The 27,234-nt window shown below is 37.3% G+C and overlaps 1 protein-coding gene and 1 long non-coding RNA gene across 9 annotated transcripts in view; one reads left to right on the top strand and one right to left on the bottom strand.

Annotated features, from left to right (window-relative positions):
* The window catches only part of LOC125338087, an 86,964-nt gene extending 65,891 nt beyond the window's left edge, over positions 1-21,073 (bottom strand). The window contains exon 1 of the long non-coding RNA XR_007208183.1: positions 20,898-21,073. This is a non-coding gene — a long non-coding RNA (uncharacterized LOC125338087). The remainder of the gene's footprint in view (positions 1-20,897) is intronic.
* Positions 1-26,127, top strand: part of MYO16 (myosin XVI) — a 370,010-nt gene extending 343,883 nt beyond the window's left edge. For all 8 annotated transcript variants that reach the window (XM_048328397.1, XM_048328433.1, XM_048328379.1 and 5 more), the window contains exons 33-35: positions 6,820-6,978; positions 10,115-10,206; positions 25,265-26,127. In XM_048328397.1, the coding sequence (XP_048184354.1) occupies positions 6,820-6,978; positions 10,115-10,206; positions 25,265-25,498 (485 nt within the window). In that variant the 3' untranslated portion in view covers positions 25,499-26,127. The remainder of the gene's footprint in view (positions 1-6,819; positions 6,979-10,114; positions 10,207-25,264) is intronic.
* The last annotated feature ends 1,107 nt before the right edge of the window (positions 26,128-27,234 follow it).

The raw sequence follows: 27,234 nt of genomic DNA, 5'->3' as shown, positions 1-27,234 counted from the left end.
AAATTTCTGAAATCACCATATTTTATTTTTTTTCCCCTCACTTCACAACACCCACTTGCCACAGTAAATGTAAAAAAATATCCAGGGTCAGCCATTAGGATTCAGTGTATTCCTAACTTTCCCAAGAAAGAGTGAGAGGAAAGATCAGAAATCCCTTCTGTCTGCAATGTCTTGTATTTAATATGCTGGTTAATAGGGCCCATCAGTTCTCTCTTATTCACACGTATAACAACAAGCTGCTTGATTTGAAATTTACATTTTTCTGGATACCCGGCATAGGTTTTAAGGAAATTGGGCTATTTAGCTTTTCCATTCCATGGTAGCACAGGTACAAAAAGCTTCTCCTCCTGTACTGCATGAATTTATCTGCCAGAATTTATGAGTCTTCCTGTTTTCATAGTTGCTGATTCAGAATGTATAACTGTGGATCTTGATACCTAAAACTGTGTATTGATCATTAGTTACAGAAAGTCATGTTTTCTGTGAATGAAGAAATAATGTCTGATTTTATACTGAGATTGTTTCAGCTTTAGGACTGAGATACGCCTGGCATGTGACACTGAATTTCCTCAGCTGGAAACTCATCCTTAGCTCTCTGTTTAATTAAGGAAATGTGTGCCTTAAAAGAATGGTCGTATCAAATCATACTGAGAGGAGTGCATGAATTCCATTTATACCACAGCAGACCTAGGGAGAATCTGCTCTCCCTGTACAGTCAGGATGCAACCTTTAAATGTGGCTTCAGCAGAAACTGGGCAACAGCTCAGTGCTCCACTAGCCCCCTATGATTTTGAGGCAGTTTTTCTTCCATATTTTTCCTTTTATTTTTTCCTGAGATAGATTAATATTGACCACTGATTTTTGATTGTGGTAACTAGTGCTGTTAAAGTGAAGGGCTGTGTCTGTTTTACTACATGAGCCAGTGCCAGGGAATGTCCTTGGAATGGCAGCTCACTCCTGTGCACCGTCGAAGTGCAGAGCAATCCCCAGCGTTGTTTGGGACCTGGCAGGCTGGCTTCCTTCCAGACAGATCTGAGCATGGTTCAGGAAAAGACACAGCCCAGGGGCTATTCCCAGTAGATGATTTGGATGTAACCTCTCTGCTATGGAGGGCAAGGAAAGTGTAGTAGTACTGATATGAGTCTCTTACCATTTGCCTCAGGGCCAGAGAACAGTTGTGATCACATTTGAATAACCAGGATAGACAAAGCAAGAGGCCCTCTATACTTACCCTGTTTTATGAGTCCCTTGGTGCTTTGGCAGTGCTGCACAAAGCATCCAAGGTAAGCATGAATGGGATCCAAAACCTGCTGAAAGCAGTGGAGCCTTCTGTTGTTATTAATGAGTTTCCAGTTAGACTGTAAATGAGCACTAAATGTTAAAAGGAGAAGTATATGAAAAAGAATATACAGGGACATATGTATCCATATACATTTTGGCTATACCTACAATTAAAGAAAGGAGAGCAAAACAAGGGATTTGACAGAAAAGTAAAATACAACCCTATCAGGTCAGTTACTGCTGGGCCTGTAATAATATACTATTTTTACATATCTTGCTGCACAAAAAATCTGTGATGATTCCACCTAAATGCTGATATTAGTCATTGATTTATATTTTGTCTTTAGACTTTATAAAATAGGCTAAGTATATGATTTCCTTAGAAAAAATAGTCTCTCAAAATGTTTCAGTTTTGTATTTTAATCTGTCATATGAATAGAGATAATACTGGCTCATTTTCTAATTTGGTGATAAAGCATTAGTTCAGCCTAAATACTACTTATGAAATAACTACGATGCTTAGGATCATACATTTTATGTTTGAGGAAAACAAAGAGTTTTATAATAGGATATTTGGAAGTCATAGCTCAATTAGAAGAGTTTAAGTCATTCTTTTGGCAAAAAAGTTCTAGCATGTAGACTTTCAGTGTATTGGTTTCTTTTAAAAGTGAGATAGTGGCTTAAAAATGGGGGGGAGCAGAAGCAAATACATTATTTTCCATCACTTTCTGAGTATGGCTGAATGTTTTTTACAAAATAAGTGCAATTCTGTCCATCCTGTGCCTTATGACTTTATCTTGAGTTTTAAACTCAGTCTCTTCCAAGAGCACTAATAACCAGCAACTGTGGATTTCATAAGCTGCCTCTTTACCATACTGCTCCTCTTGCACTTTGCAAGTAATGCTGATGTAATTAATTGTGGATTTGTTGGAATATGGAGCTTGCTTGTAAGGAAATAACTGTTACACTTTGATTTGTCATCTTCTGATTAAAAGCACTGTACATGTGATTGCTCCCAGCTAGTAACTGTGCTAGAGCTGAGGGACAAATGATGCCTTCAATCCAAACATCCATACATCTTTCTAGTCCATACATCCTCATTAACTGCAAGATTAGTCAGAGTAGGACCTTACTGAGTCAGAGATATCTTTTGGGCAAAGTCAGTTTACTGAAATAGTAATCCAAATACTGTTCACTTTTGCAGACTCTAGGTTTTCACTTAAAGCTTGTATTCCTCTCAAAATCACGAACTTCCACCATGCTCCTACAGCTGATACCTCTTTATAGCTAGTCTCTTGCAAGTAGGCATGGATGACTCTTCAAATAACATTTATTACCAGCTGAAAACTGTTAAAGATGTTGTTACTTTAAAAAAATAATATTGAAACCTGGTAAATAATCCATCCACCTAGTGAGAACAGCAGAGCACAAGTCTGAACAAAAAGATAGGATTCATCTATGTTGGTGAAGATGTTCAAACATAGGAATCATAAGGGGTTTTTTCCTGTCTCCTAAAGTATTTCTGATAGTTTCAGGATGTTGATAAGGGATGAGAGAACACTGCATATTTTTATCTGCAAGGTTTGATGGCAGCAGGAGCAAGTTGATACTATCGCAGAGAAAAGTCCAAAAGTCTATGTTAGGTGACTAAGAAAACGTGAGGGGAAAGTGCATTTCAGACCAATACTTGACAAATAAGAATCAGTAGGAATTTTGAATAGAAATATTATGATAAAATGTCAGGAGACACCTTTGCTATGGTCAGGGATATTTTGAATAGTACGGAAGCACGACAGAAAGGGATACCCCTGCACAGAAGATAAAGTCAACTTTCATATTTAATGAAAAGCAAATGCAAAGTGCTGCACCTTGAAAGGTATTACCTCCTACCATGATATGGGGATCAGGCTGTCTGGGGAGCAGCCTGTGGAAGAGGGTGCTGGGGGCCCTGGGAGCTGGACCGGAGCTGGCAGTGAGCCTTAGCAGCAGAGACAGCCAGCAGCATCCAGGGCTGTGTAAGCCATTCCTCCACCCAGCACTCATCGTTAGACCATACATGGGTACTGTGGCCAGTTTGTGCCTCCCAGTGCAGAGAGACGCTGATAACCTGGAGTGAGTTTACTCCAGCAAACACAGAATCACAGAATTTTTAGGGTTGGAATTGACCACTGGAGATCACCCAGTCCAACCCCCTGCCAAAGCAGGGTCACCTACAACAGGTTACACAAGAATGTGTCCTGGTGGGTTTTGAACGTCTCCAGAGAGGGAGACTCCACGAGCCCCCTGGGCAGCCTGGTCAGTGCTCTGCCATCCTCAACATAAAGAAGTTCTTCTTCAGAAGGTGGAAGGTGAAATTTCTTGTGTTTTAGTTTATGGCCACTGCTCCATTTCCTGTTGCTGAGCGCCACTAAAAAGAGCCTGGCACCATCCTCTTGACAACCCACTTTTGAGATATTTCTATGTATTGATGAGATGCCCTCTCCGTTCTCTCTGCCCTTGACCAAACAGGCCTGGCTCCCACAGTCTCTCCTCATAAGAGATGCTTCAAACTCCTCATCATCTTTGTGACCCTCTGCTGTACCCTCTCCAGTAGCTTGTCTATCTTGTATTGAGGAGTCCAGAACTGGACACACTACATGCTCAGGAGTGTGGTCCTGTGAGCAGAGGCTGGGGCAGGGGGAGCTTGTCCAGTGTGGGGCAGAGCCAGTTTCAGGGGCACTCTCCTGATGTCTGCTTGAAGTTTGCTGATGTACACAGTTAAATTTGTTCTACAGACACATGAATCTGCTCCAATGAGGAGATGAAGAGGCCTATATATAGGAAATTAGTTCAAGTACCTTTATATAATCCAGATTATTTTGAAATAAAATATAGGGTTCTTTCCCACCCCCAAGAGCAGCTAAATAAGGCACTATGAAATACATTTTTTCTATGTAGTTTTCTGTTCAGAAACTAAAGGTGTGCATTTCTTACAATGATTGAATACAGCAAATGGGATAACAAATTTCTGTCTAGATTGTTGTCCCCAAAGATATGCTGCATATATTCCACTACTTATTTCTGCCAATTTAGTATGATATTCTAGCTATCCACAATTCTTTGTAGTATTTAATTCTACAGATATAAAGAAGAAAATGTAATTTTTTTTCAAGAGCCCTTCATGAATGCCCTGAAAAGATATCAATGTACCTATGAAACAAAAGGCTTCTGCAAACAGCAATGCAAGAAAAACTCTTTCTACTTGCTCATTCTCAAATGAATTATACATGTCAGGCAAATCAATAAATCTTTCGAATATCAAGAAAAATAAGGATCCCAGCCACTTCCCCAAGAAGCTTTATGTAAAAGGTGGCACAATAATTATGTAGGTGGATTACGATCTATAGTGCACTGACTATGAACATCTAAAAGTGACATTTCCTTTTCAGACAAATTTAAAATGAGCTGCAAAGATGCATTTTGCAGTCAACTTGCTCGTACAAAAGCTAAATCAGGCATGCTCTTATAATTGTACTGTATGCATTTTCCGTCTCAGACTTTCCATCTCAGACTCTCCCAAGTCAGTTACTGTGGGTAGAGCTAGCCTAATTTTTTCAGTGCATAAAAAATTTGCCTAAAGATCCGTTTTATGAAACAGTGTCACTGAAACAATCCAATCAGATCTGGCAAAAAATAATGATCAGGAAATGAGGGCAAGGGAGGGAGGGACAAAAACCAAGCAAACATGGAAATATTTTATCTGACAGTTTGAAAAGGAACTTTTTGACTTTTCAAGACAGATTTTTTTAGACAAGGAAATATTAAGAACAATTCAGAGTTAGATAACTGAAAGCTAAACAAAAATAGGAAAGACCTTTTCAATTAAATGAAATATTTTGAGGTAACCAGAATGGATTTATAGTTTTCATTTCGTTAATTAAGTTCTAATGTTAGTGCTTTTTAAATCAGGTGGATTTTTTTTTAGTTCAGGCAAAAAATGAAAAATTGACAGCACAGTCAACATTAGACTGGAAAACCTTCAGGTTAAGTATTATTACCTGGTGAAAAAAAATGCTTTTCCTTCCCCTTGAAAAATTTCCATGTGCTTGAGATTTATAAGAATATATATCATATCTTTGGGAGAGCTAAGGATGTTATTGGAAGTATGGGTGAATGCTGTAATGTTGGTTTTAATAGCTAGTCTTTTGACTTCCATTGGTTCTTGCTGTCATTATGACAACCAAAATCAAGGCATAACTCTTTCAGAGCTGTCATAGAAGGAAAATTTTCATTTTAGAGTGTTACAAGAGGACCTCTGCACCAGGGTCAGCCATAATACATCAGCCCCGTAGCTAAGGCCAGGCCTCAGAGGGGGCAGAAAGAGTTAGGAAGACTGAAATGGAGAAAGCACTGAATTCAGGTTTGTCTTCCATGAACCAAACCTGACTATGGCAAGGAAAGAATATGTATATATGTTCAACACACACAAAAAAACCCAAAAATGCAAAACAAACAAGCAAAAAAAAAAAAACAACCCACAGAAAAGGGAGAGAAATCCTTTAAAAAAATGCATAACCTTGCCAGTGCAGCATTTCATCAGCCCTGTCACACAGGAGTGGAGTCGGGATAGACAGGGATACAGGTACTGCTGTGTGGGCCCTCCTAGTATCCCCATCCATCTTGTCTTCCAGCTCTGAGTGTGTCCCTGGCCGCTGAACTCCAGTGGGGAGCACCACTTGGGCACAGCTGATGACTGAGCCCTGTTTCTTGTGGAGCACTGGGCTGACAAAGCCGGGCAAGCTCAGAGCCAGCTCCAGGCACTTTGCTGTGAGCTGTTCTGCTTTGCATGGATGTGCAATCAGTCAGAGGGGAAAGAAGACAAAGGCTTTGTTTTGCCCTTCTCTTTGAACAAATGCATGTGCACTGTACAGAGCTTTGGAACTCCTACAGGATCAGGCCTCCTCTTGATGTCTTGAAGAAATTTAACTAAAAGGCTCCGACATGAAAACCTGGCACTTTATAGAAAATGACAGCTGATGGCTGGAGAGCCCCGAGGCTGAGTAAACAATGGCCGCAGGGAGGATCTGCTGGGAGGAATATTGCTACTATGGTTTAATCTCAAAAGCCATTTTGTTTCTTGTGGGAGAGGTGGTAAAAGAAAAAGATGAGATCACATTATATCTCTTGGTAGTATCACTTAGTGCAATGATGAAAGGCATTTCAGTGATGACAGTGGTATGTAAACTCATGTGAAATAAATCTAAAATAGAGGCAATACAAACACTTAATGAGTTGTAGCTACTGATATTTGTGTGGAAAGAAACAATCCAAATGAAATTTCTTAATGCCTTTCACTTCCCAAAACTTTAAAAAGCTACAAGTGGAACAGTAGCAAAAAAAAAAAAAAAAGAAAAAAATCTGCAAAAATCACTGATTTAAACCTTCCACATTTTTAATTTAATAAAGTAATGTGGTCTCTCTGTGTTAGTTTTCATCTACTTACATGTGAAAGCCACTAGTTAATAGGAAACTGACAATCATTTTCTCTGTTTCTGTCAGGTGCTGAAACTAATCTGAATTTGAGGAGCAGGGAAGATCCAAATATATCAGATTCTGGATCAGAAACGCAGGATAAAAATGCAAATAACCATGGAACTCAGTCATCTAATCCACTGTCCAGTTCTGTGACTGCTGAAAATGGAAATTCAGTATCAAATGGTAAGCAGTTTTTAATCCCAAAGCTCTTCTAACATAAAATTGCTGAAGTGTTTCCTTGAATGAGCTTTGTAAGATATAGCCAGGTTGGAATCTTCTGAGTTGTGAAATATCTGTTTCTGGAACTGGCTTAACTTTGTATGTGTGAACTGATAAGCCCTCTCCAATAAAAGCTGAATGTGAAGAAAATAAAACAGCCTCTGTCAAGGAATTTGTAATTACTTCAGCTCTAAGTCTATAAGCAGCCTAAGGCATGGAGGACTTAGATTTGAGATTCTGATCCTATAATTGATACAAATGGGACGGAAAATAGAAAATCAGGATCTCCCTTTGCTATAGGTGTCCTACTAGTGAATGAAAAATTGTTTATCATTGCAATAATAAATAGTACAAGAGCAGTGACAGAATGTCTTTCAAGGTTCTAAAAGCATTAATCCTAAGGAAATAATACTCCTTTGAGTTCAGATTTTTAATAGAAGTCGCTTTTTCATTTTTTTTAATGCATATAATGTATTGCTCTTCTTTTTAAATTTATTTTTAATAGGAGGAGCAGCACCTTTCTACAGCTCTGTGCTATCAAACTGTGACTTCTCCACCACAAATCTTCCACACTTACCAGAGTTCTTAGTCTGAAAGAAAGAGCTTTTTGCCAAAGACACAGAGTAATCAGAAAGCCTGAAATAACCTTTTACACTGCAGTGGGGAAAGTTGTGATCCTACATCACCCAAAACAGTACCACATACAATTGCAGCGATTATGTATAGCAAACCTAATTTTGCCAAAAAAAAAGCTGAATTCAACTTACTTTTGATAACTTGAGAATAGTTGCAGGAAAGCCCAATCCAGATGGTGTAGTTTGTGCTCCAGACTGAACACCTGATTAACTTAGGTTCTTGAATTTTGCCCCTAGCCCAGCTAAACTGATTCTTCCAACCTTGGACTGAATTAAACAAGGTCCTACTCAATGCAAAGCTGTGGTATCCTAATATTTACTTAGGTGTACGTAAAGGAAAGCTCTTAGTATGTAATCACCTACTCCATTTCTCTTTCCAAACTCTACCAAGCCTCTGCTTGCCATGTCTGTGACAACGTGCTGCTGCTGTACCTGGAAACTTTACTTATTTGATAAGACCTCTTATCAAAGTGCTTTCTACAGAAATAAACAGAAAATCATTGATAACCTGATTCTTAGCTCAAGGCTGTCCTGGACAGTCTATCCTAAAATGTATTAACATAGTGCAAAATCAATATATTTTTCAGAACTTGCTGCTGGGCCTAGGAAAGTATTTTTATTCATTTCTGGTGGTCTGGAATTATGCAAATATTTTACATTCTAGCTTTTATTTGAATTAAAAGAATAGCACCTACTTTTAGAAGGTACTTTGCATTAAAATTTGGATAATTTTTTATTATTTTGTTTGAGATGCATCCAAACTGAATCCATGTAAATAAATTATTAGTTCAGGAAATTATTTGAAAAAATGGTGTTGGTTTGTGTTCACAAAAAATGGGATTTTTTAGAGGGAAATTTATTTCAAGCATTTAATTTGACCAAAAACATGTGATCTTGCGAAGGGAGAATTTTTAGTTGGAGCACAGAGAATTTAATGTAGGTGAGAAAGCAATAATGGTAACTTACATATAATTTATAAGACTAACAGTACACTAGAGGCCTTGGATGTCACACCTTGCCCCTGTACATACCTAATATATCATTGCTCAGCTTCAAAAAGTGATAATCCCACCTCAAAATAACACATAGTTCCAATTACTGAGACAACAGGGTCAGATTCCCTCTGCAGCAAACAGAAAAGAACTGAAATGCTGGACTCACAGATTTGATCTGGCTCCTGAGCTGGAAACAAGAGATTCACCTTCCTCATTGTCTATGTGTTCAGAGGAGGCCCAGATGATGAAGAAAAAAATCCATATTTATGATCTTATGATATTCAGAAGAACAAAGAAAATTAAAAACCTGTTGTCCCCAGTTACAAAGTTGTGGGAAGGCACTGTTATAAGGGGGAAACTAAAAGGAGGATAGAGGGATTTTAAGGGGTTGTAAGCTTTGTTTTAATTATCATTTGCCTACTCTGATTTTGATTGGTAATAAATAAATTCAGTTCATTTCCCCAAGCTGAGTCTGTTTTTCTCATGACAGTAACTGGTCTCTCCTGTCCTTATCTCAACCCACAAGCCTTTCCTTATATTTTCTCCCCTCTGTCCAGCTGAGGAGGGGAGTGATGGAGCCTCTTGGGTGGGCACCCGGCATCCACACAGGGTCAACCCACCACAAGCACAGCACTATGAGGGCTGCTATGGGAAAAATGATCTCCAGCTCTGCTAGACCCAATACACAGACCTACCATGGTGTCTGTGATTCTGGTTTGTGAGGTGCTTAATAACACCTATCGTGGACTCTGTGTTTCTGCTTGTGCCTTTGCTTCCCCTCATCCCACCTTTCAGATCATCTGCAGTGCTATATGAATGGTATTCCCACTGCTGCAGAAGTGACTGGGAAGCACCAGCAATGAGCCTCACTATAGAATCACTTTGCAGATGTGTTTGTTTCTCTTGATTACTGGAGACTACCTGGCTGTTTTACACCGGATGACTGGTTTTACACAGCTTAATTTTGGACAGCTAATTCCCACATCGAGAGTGCACAATAATTATAAGACTTACAAAAAACGTGCTCTGTACTGAGGAGATGAAGTTTTGAATCCTGGACCTAATACTGACTTCCTGTGTGAAACAGAGATACTAAATTGAGAGCAGAATGCTGCAGGCGTGGTGTTTGTTCCCTTTGTATTGCTTCTGCCATGAAAATGAGTCAGGGGAAGAAGAGCCAGGGATTTCTGCATTGCAGGAGGAATCCCTGGCCAGTGTATAGGTAAAGTGTTATTTGCAGGCTCTTTAGTTACGATTGCTCCTTCTTTCAACCTATCTATGCTACCCCCACTTGGTTAGAAAGAATTGTTCTGTTTCAGTAAGCATGGAAATAGTAAATATTCAGGCAAATGTGTAATTTGGGGGGTTTTGTTTCTTTTTTAGTAAAACATATCAAGGTCTTTTGAATCTTATTTTGAAATCAACCAGTGGATAAATCTCAGATTATAAATTAGTATTCTTCTGCTTTAGGATTACCAGAGGAAAATGAATATTCAAGACTGTCAGCCAGCACTACAGCAGGCTCATCGATTCAAAGACACAGGGAGAGCCACACTAGTCAGGTAAATATTTCACTGATGATCTGCTGGAACCACTACAACAGGAAAAGATCATAGTAGGTGCATGTTGAAAGCTGTCTCTTGATTCAAATTTGGGTACAGGCATTGAAAAATGCAGACTTCTTTTACAGGTTTCTATTGAGCTAAAGACAATAATGAATTTACTAATAACTTTTTTTTACTGGAAGAATAATGATCCTGAAAGCTTCTTACAGTGAGTTCAAAGTTTATGAAATGTACTGTTGCTGGTTGTGAGGATGCTATATTCAGGCAGGAAATACATCTCTTAACCCTGAGAGGACCAAGATGTTATCTCTCTCAAGATATTGATTCATTCATACCAGAAACACTTGCATGAACCTCGTAGAATTAAATGCATAATTATATCATCCTTTTATATATAAAAGCAATGAAGACTTTAAAAATGGTCTTCACAAGTTTTGTACAAATACCAATAAGTAATAAAATCAAAATATCTATCAGTTAAAACAGCAATAGATACTAAGGTAATGTGAAGCTTGCATCGGTTCTCTTAAAATTTCTAATGAGTTAAAGTAATTTAAAAATTGCAACATAGAATTAATTTTGATGGTCATTAAGTGAACAAAAAGGGATAAAATTTTTCATAAGATATTTTCTTAATTATTTCTTCAGCATTTTGTGTCTAATGTGAACCACTTTACTTTCTAAGTAGTCAATTCTGGCATGAGGGCATTCAAAAATTTTATTATTATATCACTTTGCTTAAATGTCATTATTGTATCCTCCTGTTGTCATTATGTCTTCAATCCACTTTTCTAAAAGGGTAGTTCCAAGTCATTTTATTTATTTGAGATGACTGTAAGAAGTTTACAGTAAAGCTAAATATTGTCCAATGATGAAACAAGTTGGACCTGAGAGGACTTTTTTCAACAGAAACCTCTCATTAACTGATTTTAAAATTTCCAAACTATTTTACCAGAAGGTGAGAGAAGTGCTTTATCACATTAGAAGCTACCTGTTGTCTGTGGGGGACAGCTGACATTTCATAACAACAAAATACTGGCTCTAGCCAAGTTAAACAAATGTTTGGCCTTTGCCTCCAGCAGGAGCAAGATTCAGCCTTCAACATTATACTCAGTCTTAACGTAACTTTGAAAACAATAGGTTTCAACTGAATAAATATGTGAGCAAGCTAGCATAAAAGTCTTCACTTTTTTGTTTTTTACCTTACTGTCAGAAGCACATAACTACAGTGCCTATCCTGAGTAGAAAAACTGTGCCAAGACAGCATTCAGCACTACACTTATCCCTTGAGTAAGGCCGGCCAGGGCTGCCCTGGCACACATAGGAACATATCCATCTTGCACACAATAACAAATTTTTGCCCTCACCATACCTCTCAGACTCTCAAAAATGGACTTTGACCCTATTATGAAAAAAATACTTGCAGTTCTACTGTCTCCAGATGGGTATCCTGGATGAGGATGTTTTCAGTTTTCTCTGTTACATTTTTATTACATCAACCAAATACTTATTACATATGAGAGTGGCCAAAGAGACCTTTCTAGCAAATGAAAAGTCCAAGTCCCTGACTTTGGTCCAGTTACAAACCTCACACAGTGAGATGCCTTTGTCCTGAAGCACCTCACACCTCTGTTGCTAATAAGCTTACCTGGGTCAAGACAGTCATGTATAAATTACATCAATGCAGTACAAAGAGTTAAATTAACTGGGTATGGAGAGCCATTGTCTTCTTCTTTTCTTTGAAAATGGAACCTGTGAAATTATTCTGCAACATTTAAATCTTTTATTTTAGAAGCAAGTTGTTAACCATTTGCAAACTTGTGGTTTTTATTTTTCCTAAAGTACTTGCCAAAACCTGAACACAATTTCATTTCAGTATTTTGAAATGTCACTTTTCAGTAAATTTTTAGATGTTTTGCCAAAGTGTTTCACAAATTTTTAAAATAGATTCCATGAAATGGACTCAGAATTATATGCAGGGACAATCCTTAAACACAAGCCAGTAAGAACTGTGACAAGTTTAGAGAAGAAACCTGTAGTTCTGTGATTTTTGATACAATCCTCTAATGAATAAACATCTTGCAAAATGGTGTTGCCAAAAGAAAAAGGAAAAAATCTTCTTCCCGTAAAAAGAAAAAAAAAATCTTAAAAAAATTCTATGTTCACAGGGCTGAGAATTCTTGCTGTGAAAAGCATTCCTCACCACTACCAAAGCATGGCATATATTTGAAAATTATTGGGTTTAATTACTGTTGACATTTCTTAGCATGCTGCTAGTGACTCTAATGGCATACAAGCCAATTGTAAAAGTCTTTGCCAGGCTTCACTGTAGTAACCTCATCACTTAAAGTAATCCTTGCCCAGCTATGTGAAGTAGGACATACTTTTTCACAGGTCTGTGGAGGTACTGATTGACTAATTGCTCTAAAGAGAAAGATGTAGGTCGTTGGATCTCTTGGCAGACACTGTCACTTCAGGTAAAGGAAACTGGTTCACTAGCTTTCAGGAGCTTCCAACATTTATGGAGTTTTTTTATTATCTCCCTGCTAGTTCCTTACTGCAGTGACAGTAAGGGTTAGTTCATTTCATTTTTGTCCCAGGATCTCAAGGCTCATATACATTCAATTGAGTTTAGACATTGTGGTTACAGTACCATCCTGTTGTCATATCAGGTGCCAATTACCTGCATCACTGCCTGACGCATCCTGCACACTGCAAACCTACACACTCCAGAGATAATTCTTCAGGTCAGTATCTGTCAACATGCAGCATACAGATCAATTTTTTAACAAACTTTTTTGAAAGTAGATACCAAGCATAAAATATCGTCCAGTTGATCATCCTGAAATGAAGTCTGCTGAAAAAAAAAGGAGAAAAATAAATGCTAATTTATTTTATTTAAAATGCTAATTTTCTAGGGCAGTGGTTACATAAAGGGCAATTTTTACTGAATGAAAAAGGACAAAAATTGGAAAATTCAATTACTAACAAAATATTTCTCAGTGGAAAGTTATGGAATAAAATTCTACTTTATTCTGTCAGAAAATTATTAAAGTATTAAAGTTTAATTTTTGTCTCACCAGAAATGAAAACTATTTCAAAAGAAATAAGGGTCTTATATGTCAAAAGAACAACAAACTATGGGTTTTTTAAACTAATACCTTTTTCTTCATATTGTTTTGTGGCTGTACAGGTGTAGATTTCCAAGTGCTTTTATCGATAGGTTTCAAAATAATATCACATAAAAACATAAAGAATCCAACATCTGATACAGATAACATCTGATATAGATACCTAACACTGTAACTTCATTCTCAGTGAAGATGAAAATTCAACCATGAATTTGGAGGTCAAGCCTTTATTAAAATGTTTCATGTGCTTTAGTTTGTTCAGACAGTAGATATTCCAGAAACTACTTGCTAGCAGAGCCACACATTTTCTCCTCCCCAACCCAGCACACTAGCTTCCCTGTGTTTTGTGCTTTCCTTGTAAACCAAAACATTCTAGTCAAGGAAATATTCAAAACTTTAAATCAAAAATCTACAGTAGAATGGTACTGCAAGAAGCAATATCCTAATCTACCTTTACATGAAAACTTTTAGCAACTATATCTCTAACTCAGCTTCTACAGAAAATGTTTTGGTAGCCTCTTGCTCCCCAAACAGCAGAAAACTAGGAATCTTCCTTTTCCAAACTTGATTTTAAATTACAGGTTTAAAATTATTTAAATAATTATTGTTTCAAGTTGTTTCACTGATTTGTATAAACAGTTTGGCAGTTCCAAATGTGCCTGGATCTCTAGTCTCAAATTCTTATGCTATAATTTCTGTCCAGAGGCAAAAACCTCACCAAAATGAAAGAGATGTTTCTTCTTGTCATTTTTGCCATAATCTTGCTTAGGTAGGAAATTCTGATATGACTAAGAGTCATTTCTATTCAGTCACAGTCTAGGAAGTGATCCCAAAGCATACTGGATACTCCACAGATGTTGAAATTACTTAGCAGGGTCTAAAACCCAAAACCTCCTCTAAAATAAAAAACCTATAAAAAATATTGCTCCTGTGCTCTTTTTCTTTTACTCAAGAGTGTTTCCCAGTTCCTTAATCAGTCCAATGGGCTCTCTCCAGACTGTTTTTAGTGATTCCTCTGTTCTCAACAGCTGCTGTGAGTGTCTATGTTTAAAAGACAGAGAATAAAGACCATTAAAACATACAAATTCTTTAGAATGTCTGCAACAGCAGCAAGATGAAATAGAGTCAATAAAAGCAAGCCTCTATATTTATACCTCATATAAAAGCTAAGTGGCCCTGTCTTTTTTTCACAGATCCAGGACTGTGAGGGTTTTTTCGGGGTTTTGAGTCTGGTTTTCTTTCAATGATATTTTAAATTTGTTATTACCATTCACTATGAAGTGGGAAGTGGTGTGAGAAAGTGGAATGAAGAAAAGCAGACCAGCTAAAAGATTCCTTTTTTTCTTATGTGGGCAGCAAAAAGCAACATGCTCTGTCTGTAACAGGATGAGATGGACAACCTGGAGATAATGAACAGATGGGAAGTGAGGGACAGATTAAAGACTAGTGTGATAATAAGCATATGTGTGGGGTGGGAGTGGGGAGTAAACCAGGCACAGATAACGGATGATTCTAAGAAGTAAGTTTGGAAAAAGAATAAAAAAACTGAGAGAGAAGGTAAATAATTAAATGGAATAAGGGATTTAGAAAGAAGGAAGAGCCAGAGAGAAGGAATCAACCCAAAGTGAGGAAAAAAGAAACCTAAAAGGAAGATAAGAATGGGAGGAAAAGAACCAAGAATAGAACAGAGGGTGATGCAGTAAAGAAGGACTACGGAGGAAAAAAGTGGAAAGTCTGTGATGTTCCAGATGTGATACTCATCTTCACACACTTACCAATGTGATCTTTTATGTTCCATAAAATAAAAATAATTGTAGTGATTGCCTATGTTTATAGGCATTTTATGCAAGCTGGGTCTCAACCATAGTCTCTTGAAGATTTGGTTGTCCCAGAAGAAAGGTATAAAATTTTCTATTGATAGATGCAAAGCCTCTTTGTCCAGTTTAGCTCTGAATGGCTAAATTAATAATAATTAATGATTATTTGTAATCAGATGATGTCACGTGCATTCAGTCCTATGGAAATGCTCCCAGAACAAGACACAAATAAACAAGCAGCTTGCCATCCTGGTAGGTTAAGTAATATCAGACATATGACATACCCGAGTGTAGGATTTTGGTTACCCACTTCTGAAATATGTTTTATCTGTCATGTGTTCAAAGAGGTGAGATAAAAAATCACGGTTATTTTTTCACATATGGTTATATTAGAAGATCTGCAGTCTTATCTCTTTTGTTTAAACCCCATGGTGCAGATTGGCAGATTGCAGTAATATAGGACCCAACATCTGACAATGTTAAATTGGAAATGTCTTTTCATATTTGTGAAATATGTATTTATTGTTTCATTACAGCTTAAGCCATGAATCTTATTTCATGAAATCTCATTGCTTTCAGCAGTCTCTTCCCTCAAAAAGAGCTGCATATTCATTATGGTTTCAAAGGTCTTCTTTGTTCCTACTTGATTTAATATTTGTTGCCAATCACTTCTTTTGTTGACTGTTCAAAAGTTTAAAAAAATAGATAGTCAAGAATGTGTTGCAATGTGTTGCTATCCCCCACCCATTGTCACAGTTCTAAACACTGGGCTCTAACATTCCTTATTATTGTCTGTCATGTTTGTCTATTAGCTGGAAGTAGTCTTTGATCATCTTTGAAGCAAAAAGTGACAATCAAAGAGGTCTGGTGTAATAAAAAAAAAACCACTAACACCTTTGTAAACATGTAACATCCAAGAGAAGACATGGAATGTTATATACTTATCATTGATCTGAATCAGTACACCCCCCTGCGTTGTGTTTTGTTTATTGTTTTGACTGTAATGCCAAAGAATACTCTTTGTAATGTCACACACAGCAACAAAAATCAGGTCCTATAACACATTGTGGCTTTATTTTTAGAAGACTTAGAGTCAAAAGCATGTGCCTTATAGATTAAATGGTATGAGATAATGCATAGTGTAAATTCATCAGTAAGTACATTATCTTGTGTTTATGTGTGAAGGGCTCTTGGAGGGCTGGTGCCCCTCTGCTAAGCAGGTATAGCCCAGGTCTGACCGCTGTGACCTCCACAGGTGAAAGCGCAGGTCCTCCTCTTTGAACCAGCTGATGTCAAAGCCAGCTCCCTACACATTCCAGGCCCCTTTTCTGTCTCCAGTGCTTCATCCTCACTGCATTTGCCCCTGCTAGATGACATTGTAGAAGGGAAGGGAACAAAACCTCCTGAATATCTCTGTGCCCTTCCCAAGCTCTGGTGTTTGGCTAAAGGGTGTAATTCTTTGGCTGCTTTGGCTGCCACAATGGTCAGTGGCTCACCTTAAAAGGCTGCTTCAAATTTGAGCTCAGCAGGAGTGTGGTCCACCACCCCACTGACAGCACCTGTGGAGTGACTACACCTCTCACTAGAAGTACCCAGTGTGAGAGGGAATAAATTCCTCTGCCCTTCATTCTCTTGCTGTCACACACTGCCACATACAGATAGCAGAGATTTGGAATGCTAACAGACCATAAATTAAATGATTGTTTGAGTATTGCTAAATAAATTGTTTGACCACAAGTGTAATGTTTCTATACAACAAAGGATGATGCCCAACTACAGCAAATACGAGCTGATGATTGTTTTTGTAATTGCTTTGCAAGCATTGTGGCAAACGTAATCTCTATCTAGTCGGATAAAATATCTTGCCATAAAAAGTCAGTGATCAATTAAGTAGCAACATGACTTAGTTTCTTGGACATTTTTTGTTAGATTATGTGCAAAGCAGTATCAGCATTGTTAGGTCAGCTGTTCCGAAAACCTCTATGATAAAGGATTTGTTTCCAGAACTCATCTTGAGAAAGACACAGTTGCTGTATGAACATATTCTTTTTCTCAAGCATCAGAGGCAAATTAGGGGGACGCTCTGAATGTTTTAAAGAGCATTGTATGATCAGTTTATCTGGGGATAAATATTACCTTGGAGAAAAAAACCCTCAGTATTTGCTGATGGTTGATGTTTTAGTCACTCTGGGAATGTGTCACTTTTTAGTTGAAATCAGGAATCTAGAGCTGAAAGAAACTCAGCAAAAAAAAAAAAAAATTAAAATTGAAAGCCACAAGATCCAAATAAACAAAGTACAGCCCTGTTTTGAATGTATAGATTTGTCCAACTCTATTCCCAGCTCAGGTAATCAGTGTGCCTGTTATATATTATCGAACATTGTCTACCTTATGCTAATATTTTCTACCAGGTTGCAAATTACAGTTGTACTCAGGTTTTGTGTGCTGATTTTATTTTGCAAAGATATATTATCTTTGTTTAATTGCTGAGATACTTCCAGTCTGTATGGAGGATGACTAACATAATTCATTGATAATATTGGGATATAACTATTGGTATATTTTTGATAATATTGATACATTCACTGAACGATGCAAAAGTATGGAAGACAGGTCCAGCTTTTGTGACTAAAATGTATCACTTCAAAAAATAATAATAAAAAAAAATCACCCCAAACCAAACAACCACCTCCCTCTCCCTCAAATCAAACAAAAAAACAAAGATAAACCTAATAAACAACAACAACAAAAAGACTACAAGAAACTACAACAGTATGGCAGAAAATGAGACAACTTCCACCAGAAATAGAATCGCAGTTAGATGAAGAATGTCAAATATCCGGCCTGAGGCACAGTAAAGGTATGTGTAGGCTGAGATTCTCTTTCTGATAAAAACAAGAAGGCTCTGCTATGCAGGGTAAAGGCAGAGATACGAGATGTTCCTTTTGCAAGTATGATCTCTCAGTTTCCAGTGGCCTGTGAGGAAGGGCTTCTGGAGTCAGAGTTCATTCTGTAGATAGTAATCCTTAGCACATTTTTCTTTCATTAATTCTTCTGGAAAATCCTATCAGAAAGTGAAACTCAGGCAAACAGTGGAATTAATTTTTTAGGATGAAGTTTGAGAGCTTTCCAAGTGCCATGAGATAGCAGAGGGCTGGACTGAGCAATCAAAGATACCTGTGTCTGCATGATCTCTGACACAACAATTTCCCAATTCCAGCATCATTCCACAACTAATGTTTGGAAGAGAACTGAATCTGTCCCTTGAAAAAAAAAAATCCAACAGAGAGTTGTAAATTAGCTTGTCAGAAGGGAAAACATTTCTAACTGAATCTAGTGGCAATGCATTTTTGTTCATAAATGAAGTCCCTTTTAAATTTTATTTTAAATACAAAGTTACTTTTAAGATTATCCCAAATATTTATAGTTCAGCCAAGTTATTACTTCCTTTGGTATGTCATCATATAACAACACCTGTTCTAAACTTAGTTCCTTCTTTTGATGTAATACGAAAATTTAACTGAGACATTTTCCTGTTTAGAAAAAAGCAAATGCAATGTATTGTCAGTTATGGATCTCATTAATTTTTTGCTGGCATGCCTCCTCCAGAGCACTTCCAGATTTGCACCAGACAGACCACCTGTCTTCTTTGCCATTTTTCTCCTTTCCAATAAACCCATTTGACATCCATTTGGAGCTTTTTTTTTGGACATTGTAAGTTGTTCCAACACAAAGAAAAATCATCAGCAGTTTAAAAGAACAATTAACTAAAATAATTTTATTGTTGTATATCACATATCAAGTTATTACATCCAGTGGATCTGCTACTTCAAAAAAATGCCTGTCCCAGCACTCACATGACAATCCCATGAATCAGTTTGGATCCCAGTGTTACATTCGTGTTTGAAGATTTTAATTGGAATTTTGAAGCATGTAAGCTCATTTATCATAGCTGCTCTGTGCTCCCTGCTGGGGTCTTACATGGCCAGTGCAGGTTTCCCAATCAAACACGAATTTACATATTGATTTGATTTGTGTTGAACGCTTACCTGGGCTTCTTAACACACCCTTGGCTTACTGTGCACTTTCCCTTTATATACTTAAGTGAATATTATATTGGTAAATAACATGTAGACTGACAGATTTTTAATTTTCCTTGATTCAGTAGTTGGTGGAAAAGCAATCCTTTCCTGTTACCTGCTCTTTCTTTAACGTTATAAAAACCCCAAACATACCTGTTGGGACCTGAAGTGTTAGGATTTTTTGAGAGGTTGCAGTGTGCCTGTTCAGTAGTTTGGAAATAAAGTTGTGACACGCATGTTTGGAAAGAGTCAGTGTAAGGGCTTATGAGATTAAAAAAAAATTAAATTTAAAAAATGAAGCCATTAAAATGAGTTAGAAACATTTTTGTGGGAGTTGCATACAAGTTGAATCAAAATATGTTGCTCTTGCTAATAATTGCTTGCAGTAAGAATTATTTTCTGAATTACTGAATGAAATGATGTTTAATTTTGAAATAAGAGGTCAGAACATCCTCATCTTTACTGTCTTTAAAACTAGGGATCCACAGAAGATCCACTGGGGTCTATGAACTGCTTTTGAGGGCTGTAATAAAATTAAATGTGAATCACCTATTGGCTGAAATTTATTTGGCTTTCATATTTAGGCAGCCTACAAACTGAAAGAAATTGTAAACAGGGATTTTGTCAAGGCAGTTTCATTTCTAAAATAATTATGATAATTTATCATAAACATTTTACATTTATTGCATAATTCACTTTAGATCCTGATCAAAGTTTAGAAAGGTAAAATCATTGCTCTTCTGAACTCAGTCATCCCAAAGACTCCATGATGGGACCTCAACTTCGCTAATGGAAGAGAAAAATCAATGATGCAATAATTAACTGTGAGCATTTACTGACAGTTACTTTAAAGCACCAACACTGATAAATCTGTTGAAGAAAACAGCTGGCATTATTTCTCCAAGCAAAAAATATGAACTAGCTACAAAAGGGAAATGTCTCAGCAACACAGGTTTATGTGCTTTGCATGTCCTTAAATTGTGCTGTGATTTTCTCTTGTGCTTATACATCTATAGGCAGGAATCTTACTAAAATTTAAAGAAGCAACTAAGAACTGTAACACAACATGAAGTGCTACATTTTGTGCAAAGAAAATTGTTTGTATGTTTTAAATAATACGTAATTATCATATGTAATTAAGTACTTCATTTCTGATGAATACTAGTAAAAAGAGTGCATTCATGAATGAAAAAATTAGTATAGCAGTATACACATATTTTTTAAAAGGTAAACCCTACATTTGGTCAATGAGGGAGCAAACTGAGGTGAAATACTGAAAAGAATCTACCAATAATAAATCTCTGTTTGTCAGACTATGTAATAAGCCCTTTAGTCATAGGCTGATGATTAAGCCTCCGTTGCATTTGACACACAAACAGAGAATATAAATTCTTTGCTTCTGAATGTTACAAAACATCCTCTGTAAAGTTATAGCATTTGATCTTTTAAAGAAGAATTAATTTCTTGAGATTCTAGAGCAAAATCTCTAAATAACTCAAAGTTAATTGTAAATGTGCTAGTTAATCATTTTATCTGGCATACTTTTTGTCACAAATTATTTAAAATATGAAACCTTCTAGTTTCTATAATTAAAAACTTGCTGAATTTTTAACTTGCATATGAAATAGACTGTAATTAAAAAAAAATTACTGACTTACCTTATAGCAACTCATCTTGATTCTAAGACAAACTTGAAATCCAGCATGTCTGTTTTAGGCTGTACAGTGAAATTTAGGAAGAATTTAGAAGCCTAAATCCAGAAGGAAGTTCAGAGCCTCATTCTCCAATGACTATGCAATACTCAAATGTGTATAGGCAAAATTGTGCTCCAAGATTTTCATGACTGCCAGCATATAACCAAAGTGCTCTGTCTCCTGTGCTTTTTTGTGCACTAAAACCACAAGGGACTCTCTCTGAAGGTTTTACTTTAGCACGCTAATCAGACAGCACAAAGCACAGGAGTCAGAGTCCTTCTGCTCTGCACTCAGAGTCCACCCCTTGTACTTGAAGTGTTCTCTCAGCATGTGGGAACTTGGTCTCTTCCTCAACCTGAAAGAACTGTGGTGGGTTGACCCTGGCTGGACACCAAGTGCTCACCAAGCTGCTCTATCACTCCCCTCTGCTACAGGACAGGGGGAAAAAATAAGATGGAAAAAAATTCATGGGTCAAGATATAGGCAGTTTACTAAAGCAAAAGTGAAGGTTGTGCACATGCAAGAAGCAAAGGAAAAGGAAAATAAAACAAAAATATTTTATTCTCTACTTCTGATTAGCAAGCAGTGTCTGGCTACTTCCTGGGAAGCAGGGCTTCAGCATATGTGGAGGTTGTTCTGGAAGGTAAAGTCTAAATAATGAATATCTCCCCTTCCCCCTCCTTTTTCTTATAGGTGTGCAGACAGCATATGGTATGGAATATCCCCTTGGTCAGTTTGGGTCAGCTGGCCTAGTTGTGTCCCCTCCCAAGATCTTGCCCACCCGCAGCCTACTGGTCAGGTGGGAATGTTGGAGAGACAGCACTGAGGCTGTGCCAGCTCTGTTCAACAGAAGCCAGAACACTGGAGAGTTATCAGCTGCTTCCTAGTTACCAATGCAAAGAGGAAAATGATCTTCATCTCAGCTAGGACCAATACAGAGAAGTTGAATCCACATCTTCTAATTTCCCAATATGCTCTAACTTCTAGAGAATGATGAAAGTCCTTCCATGCATGTTGTGATGGAACTGAGTCATTTGTGTTCTGTCATCCACCAAAATCCTTGATGCCGGGAGGAGAGCACTTGCTGCTACAGCCTGAGTGTTTGGGCTGTGAAGTGGAAAGAATTAATTCTGAAAGCTCCTCCCTGGGCTGCTCATTACAAATTTATTTTGTCCATCTTTCCATATTTTGCAGTGGAAAATACAGATCTGGTTTAAATCCTTCAATCCATTGCAGTTGCCAGTTAATAGCTGTGGTAACTCCACAAGCTCTTCTTTTGTGTGTGACTTTGACACTTCAGCTTTTCTTGTTTGCTCTGGATACTAAACACAGGGATGGTGTTTCCACCCAAAGGCAGAGCTGTTAAATGCCAGTTATTCAAATACTATATGTTTTGTGGGTCTAGCCCAAATGCTGTATACCATGTCTGATTGACCATCGACTTTGAGTAGGAAAATCGTGGTCTACAGTTGTTGTTGCCAATACAGTTGGTTGAAGTTCTTTGTTTAGTGTCCATTCAAAAGATCAGTAGTCTTAAAGTAATTAATTCCCACACACATCATTCACCCTTCATAAAATACCTTCTCAGGATATAGAATAATAATCAGGAAACATAGCTTACTGTTTTACATTGTGCTTCGTGTAAAATTATTCAGCCAAACTTTTCTATAATGAATATGTATAATAGATCTTCAGCTTGTCACAAGTCTAATCACAAATGAAAAAGAGAAAAGATATCATGTTATTCAAATAGATCTAATTAAATTAATTGGTTCGTTTAGAGCTCTGCCACTTCTTGTGCATTTTCCCCCATTTCATTTCGACTGCAGTTTCATCTCATGTCCTTCATGCAGGTTGTTTTCCAGCTTATTTACCAGATCAGTTTCATAATGAATAAATGTTTGAGATATTTTTCCATCCCTGCCTAAGAAATTACAATAAAATATGTACGCTTATTTGTGAACTGGACCAATTTTTGTCCACTATTCACTGGAAAATGAGCTCTATAGTGAAACTGATGACCCTATATTAATTTACAGCTTGCATAAGCAGGGCCAGTATAATAAAGTTTCTTCAGTGCCTACAAGCTATAAACAGGATGCATTTGTCAATTCCTTGCCCAGGCAAAATGTGCTCACTTCTTACCCTGCCCCTATGTGCCTTTATGTTCCTTGGAACAGCAGTGGCACTGTCTCTTTCCAAATACTCTGTCCATCTCTCAATCTGAAAATTCTTCCAGACTTCATTAGTCATACTATCCAAGCTTTTGTCACCAGAGCACATCCAATTACGCAGTTTCAAAATACCTATTTTTTAATAACTATATTTATACTGCAGTGTTCAGGCATGTCTTTGATTACTTATCTCTGAAACTCTTTCATATGAAACTCTTGCGATGACCATCTAACAAAGCTTGGTTCTTGTGTGTTCCAGCACCTCTCTGAGAAGCATGCCTAGCACAGTTCATGAACTGTCTTAAATTTAGGTACAAATAAGGTGTCCAAATTGGGAAGACTGCATTCCAATCTATGTGTTTTCTAAAATGGATTATGCTCATAATTTAAACACACAAAAAACTACAGAAACTGGCCGTGAGTAAGCCATGGTGACTCACAAACTATTCAACTGTTCTACAGGATAAAGCCACCTGACCTGTCTTTCTTGATAAGTTGTTTCCAAGTCAAACTTTTGTCTTCTAATCTTTTATAAACCACTGAAAAAAAGAAGAAGTATGTTTTGTCTCTGATATTCTTCTAGCACTATCTGTGGAACATTTAATTTTCACTTGAGTTGCTGAGATGCCCTGTTGCATTTTGTGTAAATATAAAAAAGCAAAGAGGTTTTTAATTTTATAGTGATATGCAGTTGAGATACACTTAATGAAGTCTTTCAAACATTTTCATTTTTCTTCGTTTTTTAAAAAAATTCAGAAATTTAAACTGTGCTTGATTATACCTGTTATTAAGGCATAATATAGGCTAAGGCATTTCTCTTTGAAGTATCAACCAGCCAGAAATTAAGCAAATTCCCTGTAGATATTCAGGCATATCCATGTAAGGGCTTACTCCTTCTCTGACAGCATGTGCATGTGAAAGGTATGACTTGCACAGGACACATTTGAAATAGCAGTGTAAAGCCTGGTAAGCCTCTGTACTCAGGTACTTGTTGTTCTGTGAAGGAACAGCGGGAGCCACAGGCAATAGCAAAGTCTTCTACCCCAGGAACCCCATTGCCTATCAGTGACAAAAACGCCCTTCATGTCACTCAGCTTTCCTTGCAACTGGAACTAATCCTGTGTGGAGTGTCTCATGAGCATTTAAGGGCACTGCACATCATTTCCTTTATCGTAACTAACATGCAGTCATCTTTCATTATGACAAGTAGGGAAATGCAACCTTTACATGAGCCCATTGTGTGAGGTGAAGTGTGGGCATTTTAGTCACGCCATAGGTGCCTCTAACAGGTGCTCCTGTGGGGTTCTTAAGAAAGAAGGTAACAGGATATGGGCTGTGGGCTATTAGATGTTATGATGGGCTTGTTTCATATTTTCTAGTTACAGAAAGCTCCCAAGCCAATAGATCTCAGTACCTGCTCTAGGGGCTGCTGTACTGCATAGGTGTCAAGTAAGTCTTAAAGGACCATGAGATGGACTTCGTCGCTTCATGGACTTGTGCTGCTATGAGGGCTTCAAACTGACTTGAACAAAATAAATAGTCACTGGAATAGAAGAGTTAAAAGGAAGGGAACAGTTTCTTCTAGGTGGATTGTGAATCTAGTACAGAACTGTGGCTACTTCAGAATGAATTTATAAATAGATTCAGGCTGACTGAAACTACAGTTGAAGTTGTTAATGTATACTCTGGAGGAAGACAAGAACTGGCCCCTGGTTCTAAGGATAACACCTGTCTGACAAGTAGCTTTACTGATTCTAATATGCAACAAAGGTTATGGTTATGGCTATTTGGGTACTTATATTTATAGGACAAACCTTGCTACTCCAGCTGCAGCTGTAGGCAGTCTGCTTTGTGTGTTTCAGAGAATTCTGTTCATGTACCCTTTGACGACACAGGGGAGTTTTTTTCCGTTTGTTTCATTTTTGACAGTTGCTTCATACAACTTCAGACATTGTGACTTCAGGCTCTGTGACTTTCAGACATAAGATTGCAATTGGGCAATTCTAAATCACTAATGTTCTTTGTTTTCAGTGTAAAGAGTTTAAAACCCTTTTGGAGGACAAGGTTGCTTCAAATTATTAACAGGCTTATTTGATCTGTTTTCTTTATCCACATATTATTATTATTGTTATTGCTATCATTGTTTTCTTCTCACAGGTTATTCATCAGCTTAGACTTTCTGAGAATGAGAGTGTGGCTCTACAAGAGCTTCTAGATTGGAGGAGAAAGCTGTGTGAAGAGAGAGAAGACTGGCAGCAAATATTGCACAACACTGAGCAAAGAATCACAGCCCCACCTCCACCCCCTTGTAAGAAGCCAACACTGCTGAAGAAGGTAGAAGATACCTCCTGCAACAGACTCTCTTCAGGCATATGGGACACCACCATATGATTCAGATGTGTGTTTGCAGACTGTTAGGAATGGAACCATCTAATCACTTCAATCTGCACAATCAGCAAGTTTTCTTCCCTTCACAAAACGTGCAGGGATTTTTTATAAGCACTAATTCGATAGCACAGGATGGAGGAGCTGTTTTGATCTGTCACGTGTGTGTGTACATGTGTGTGTTTGTTCTTTTCATATATATACACATGTATACATATATGTGTGCACTGGTGAGTATATATATGTATGCATGTGTATATATATATGGAGACAAACTGCACTGTAAGTACTTAGTTTAAAAGTACAAAACAGTCACTTAGAGTTCTCCCATGGACAATGAAGAAACTATGTTAAGCAAATGATGATGGGGAGAAGTGACTGACAGACATTTTAGAGACATCAGGAAAGTCTGCGTGCACACTGTACAGCTGTTTTATACAGTACAAAAATATGTTTCTTGTTCCCTAATGAATGGGTTTATTATATTACATGTATACATATATATATATATTTCTTTCTAGATGTCTGTGTTCCATGGAGATTATTTACATGTTTATTTCTGGTGTTTTATAACTTCATGCAATTGGTGCTGTTGTTCTTTCTTCAAAATACAGGTAATAAATTCAGTACTTGCATTTTTCTTTCATAGTTCATCTTTAACAACATACCAAACAGTTTCAACAATGTGTTATTTTTTTCAGAACAGGCAATATCCTTTCTAAAATCCAATCCTGAAATTCTTGCAAAGCTCCTATGAGCAGTAGTGATTTGGTGCTGTTCACAGTCCCAAATTAGAGACCATTACTTCTTTTTGATGAACCTGCATTTCTGAATGTGTGAACTGCGAATTTTGCAGTTACATCTCAAATCTTATTTCATTCTGGGTTATGTAAAATAATGAGGCACTCATTTAGACTGTAAGTGTGGTTTGAGATTCATACCTGATTATGCATAAGGTCAGGTGTCAGTGGAAAGATACATAATGGTAATGAGGTATGAAAATAGGTCTGTGATTTACTGTTACAAGCCCGAAGGCTTTGCAGAGATGGGTATATCAAAGTATTATGTCCTTATTATGGTAGCACAGTGATGCATTTATACCTCAAATTTCATGTAATAAAATGGTTTCAGAAATTGCAGCATTCTAGTTAGTGTACATGAGTTCTGAGCAGTAATGTTAATTTATGAAAAACATGCTGCTGAGAACTTGTTAGTTATTGCTCAGCAGTCTTTGAAATACTGCTTTGCCACTAAAAGGTGTAATTTATATATATTTAAAGGTTTTTTTCTGGGGCTACTTATTTTAAGTTCTTGGAGTATGTAGAGGCAGTGTGGAACCCTTTTCTTGGTTGTTTGTCCCATTCCTATTGAGATCCAGGAAAAAGTGTTTCCAGTTTTGCAAGTGGATATAAAACAAGTATTTTCAAATGTAAGCTAGGTCTAAATTGGTGAACTCACTCTTTGTTGGAAGTTGTTGGAAAAGTAAAAAATCCATAGAGGTGTAGGTTTTTCCATCATGTTTGACAGAAGTTTTAATCAGGCTGAATAGCAATAAGCAATCACATGCTTGTTTGTTTGTTTATACAGGAAAGCAGCAAAACTCAAATTGTTCCCGTGAGTATCATCAAGCAGTAGGCAGAATTAAGCACCTTCCCTTGCTGGAGATTAAAACAGACATTTTGAGTGGACAAGGAAGGGGAGACAACAAGTTAGCTCAAAATTTTACTTTGTTACCGCTGCTA

This window comes from Corvus hawaiiensis, chromosome 2, assembly GCF_020740725.1.
Source record: "Corvus hawaiiensis isolate bCorHaw1 chromosome 2, bCorHaw1.pri.cur, whole genome shotgun sequence".
Taxonomy (NCBI): domain Eukaryota; kingdom Metazoa; phylum Chordata; class Aves; order Passeriformes; family Corvidae; genus Corvus; species Corvus hawaiiensis.
Note: the sequence above shows the minus strand (reverse complement) of the source record. Positions and strands in the feature narration are given on the sequence as shown.